Source organism: Frankliniella occidentalis, unplaced genomic scaffold (assembly GCF_000697945.3).
Source record: "Frankliniella occidentalis isolate FOCC.00 unplaced genomic scaffold, Focc_3.1 Scaffold70, whole genome shotgun sequence".
Classification (NCBI taxonomy): Eukaryota; Metazoa; Arthropoda; class Insecta; order Thysanoptera; family Thripidae; genus Frankliniella; species Frankliniella occidentalis.
The window spans coordinates 637,103-639,474 of NW_026267200.1; the positions used below are offsets into that span (position 1 = coordinate 637,103).

General features: G+C 45.4%; 1 protein-coding gene across 1 annotated transcript in view; it reads left to right on the forward strand.

Moving 5' to 3' along the window:
• LOC113210247 (uncharacterized) overlaps window positions 1-2,372 on the forward strand; it is a 13,569-nt gene that overhangs the window by 10,335 nt on the left and 862 nt on the right. Inside the window, exon 3 of the mRNA XM_052268491.1 lies at window positions 178-391. Coding sequence (XP_052124451.1) covers window positions 178-391 — 214 coding nt within the window. The remainder of the gene's footprint in view (window positions 1-177; window positions 392-2,372) is intronic.

Sequence of the window (2,372 nt, forward strand, 5' to 3'; positions counted from 1 at the left end):
AGAGACTCTTTCAAGGTTGTGATATTACCTTCAAGTTCTAAAACTTGAGATGCTAACTTATCTCCTAAGGCGTTGCCCCGGCGCTGCGCTTGGCGTCGGCGCGTGCCTGGCCGAGGCGGGACCGAGCCTCGACGTGGCGAAGCTGGTAGTTAATAAGATTCATGTTTTACATTTTAGGCTTTCGACAATCTGCCAGCCTACCATGAAGTGACAATTCAGGGTGGCGATCCAAATCTTCAGGGCTACTACACATCCCACCCAGAACTTACAGTGGTGCACGACGAGTCTGACATTGGCCTCATCAAAGTGATGCAGCCAATGAGAGAGACTTACTGCTGTGCATTTGCGGACCTACCAACTGGCCCTCTCAAATCGGGCGACGTTGTCAAAGGTGAGCTTTCAATTGGGTTTAATCAATGCAAGAATGGCCAAATTGTGATCCATACACTTTCAGGGCTCCGTAACTTATCATAACACGAACGAATGTAAGTTCCTAAACGTAACAAAACACATGTAAAACTAAAAAATTAAGCTATCGATTTTGAAACATGTCGGATATTATTCATCGTACAAACTGTGGAAAAAAGTTGAATAGGTCGAATAACTCACTTATTTCCAAAGGACTACCGTAAGAGTTACAAATTTTAACTTTTACTCCTAAAATAACGTTAGAGACATTTAAGTAACTAGCTGTATGTACGCCAGACCACGCCTCGCGTAACAGGCTTCGCGATATCTCACGAAACAGTGTTACGCTGCGATGCGCGTGGCGCACATGTAGCTAGGCCTGCGGCGCTGACACCCGAGACGAGTTATTAGGAGTGTATACGGAAAAGGGATCTTCCAGGCCCCAATTCGACGCAGACTTATTACTCCAAAATTAGGGACATGCAGCTTCTGATGTTCGAGAAAAGTATTCATTGAAACTTTTCATTTTGACATGTTGTTACGTAAAAATCGCCGTTTTAATTATACTAGATAATCTAGGGACCCTTGAGCCCAAAAGGAGGGTGTGGTTCGACGTCAACTGTGTGGTTTTAGTATTATTTCCTGTAAAAGTTTTCAATGAAAGGCCTTTTTAACGATTTAACAAAACATTTGGTCATTTTTTTCATATTAATTCCGGCAAGAAATGCCTCCTAGCACCCAAACGGACGAAATTTTCGTCTAAAGGGTTCTACTCTGACGCGTTACCCCTCAGGAACCCATAGGAAAATATTTGAAAAAAATATGCATCTTGCGACCTGTGGTTTTTGATTTTGTTAAAGTCAATTTTTGAGGTAGATTGCTCATCTTCGAGCTCGCTTTGTCTTTCTCTGATACAAAACCACCCTAAAATTCCCAGATCGCTATCTCAATTTATTCTCGATTTATCGTGCGGACATTAAAACAGAAAAACAAACACAAACAAACGGAATGAGACTTTTTTGGTCAGTGGAGTAATGGGCTTCGCTAGTCGCTCAGCCAATAAGTTAAGGAGCCATGGGATGGGATGCGTCACACAGTAAAAGTTGTAAGCTTTAAATGCTAAAATAACAGGTAAGTACTAGGGTACTCCGGGGATCGTCTAGACCGGAAGGAGGAGAACAAAAATCGTCGGGCGTTGGGAGGAGCGGGGCAGGGTGGGGGTGTTATAGGGGGATAGAGAGCTTTTTAAATATTCGCGCGTAGAGCGACCAGGACAGAGGTGACCGGATGCGCCCTCCAGCGATCGTCTCGCGGAGCGCCCGCGGCCCCGGGAACGGCCCGACTCGAGGCTCGGCTCGTGAGTCGCCGGAGAGTAGTCAGCCAGACAGGGAGTGTGGAGGTCACAACTATTATACACAACTGAGTGACCATACAGTGATATTAACAGAAACCATCTGCTAAGATCTTTATCCTTGAACCAAGAACTTGGCCAACAAAACAGGGACAGTACCCCGCTCCTCCCCGCGCCCGACCGGCCCGACGATTTTTGTTCTCCTTCCGGTCTAGTCGAGCCCCGGTGTACCCTATAGGTCACCGAGCCCTGCTGACGGTTGACAGACACGCCTCCTTCTCGTCGAGAAGAAATTAGAGTGAGCATGTATGTATCTATTTTGTATTTTCTATTTGTACTCTACGTGCATGTATCCTTTTTTCCTTCCATATGCTGATTTTGTCTACTAGTTGTTTGTATGTGTGACAATGTAACAATAGGGTATATCAGAGCTGGAGGTGAAGAAGTAAAATGGAAGAACAAAACGCGCACTGCGCATGAGCACACACACCCACTGTATCCCCTGCTTCCCCCACTCTGCGTCTGCTCATGCGCAGTGCGCGTTTTGTTCTTCCATTTTACTTCTTCACCTTCAGCTCTGAAATAACCTATTGATTGAAATTGTAACAGCAAG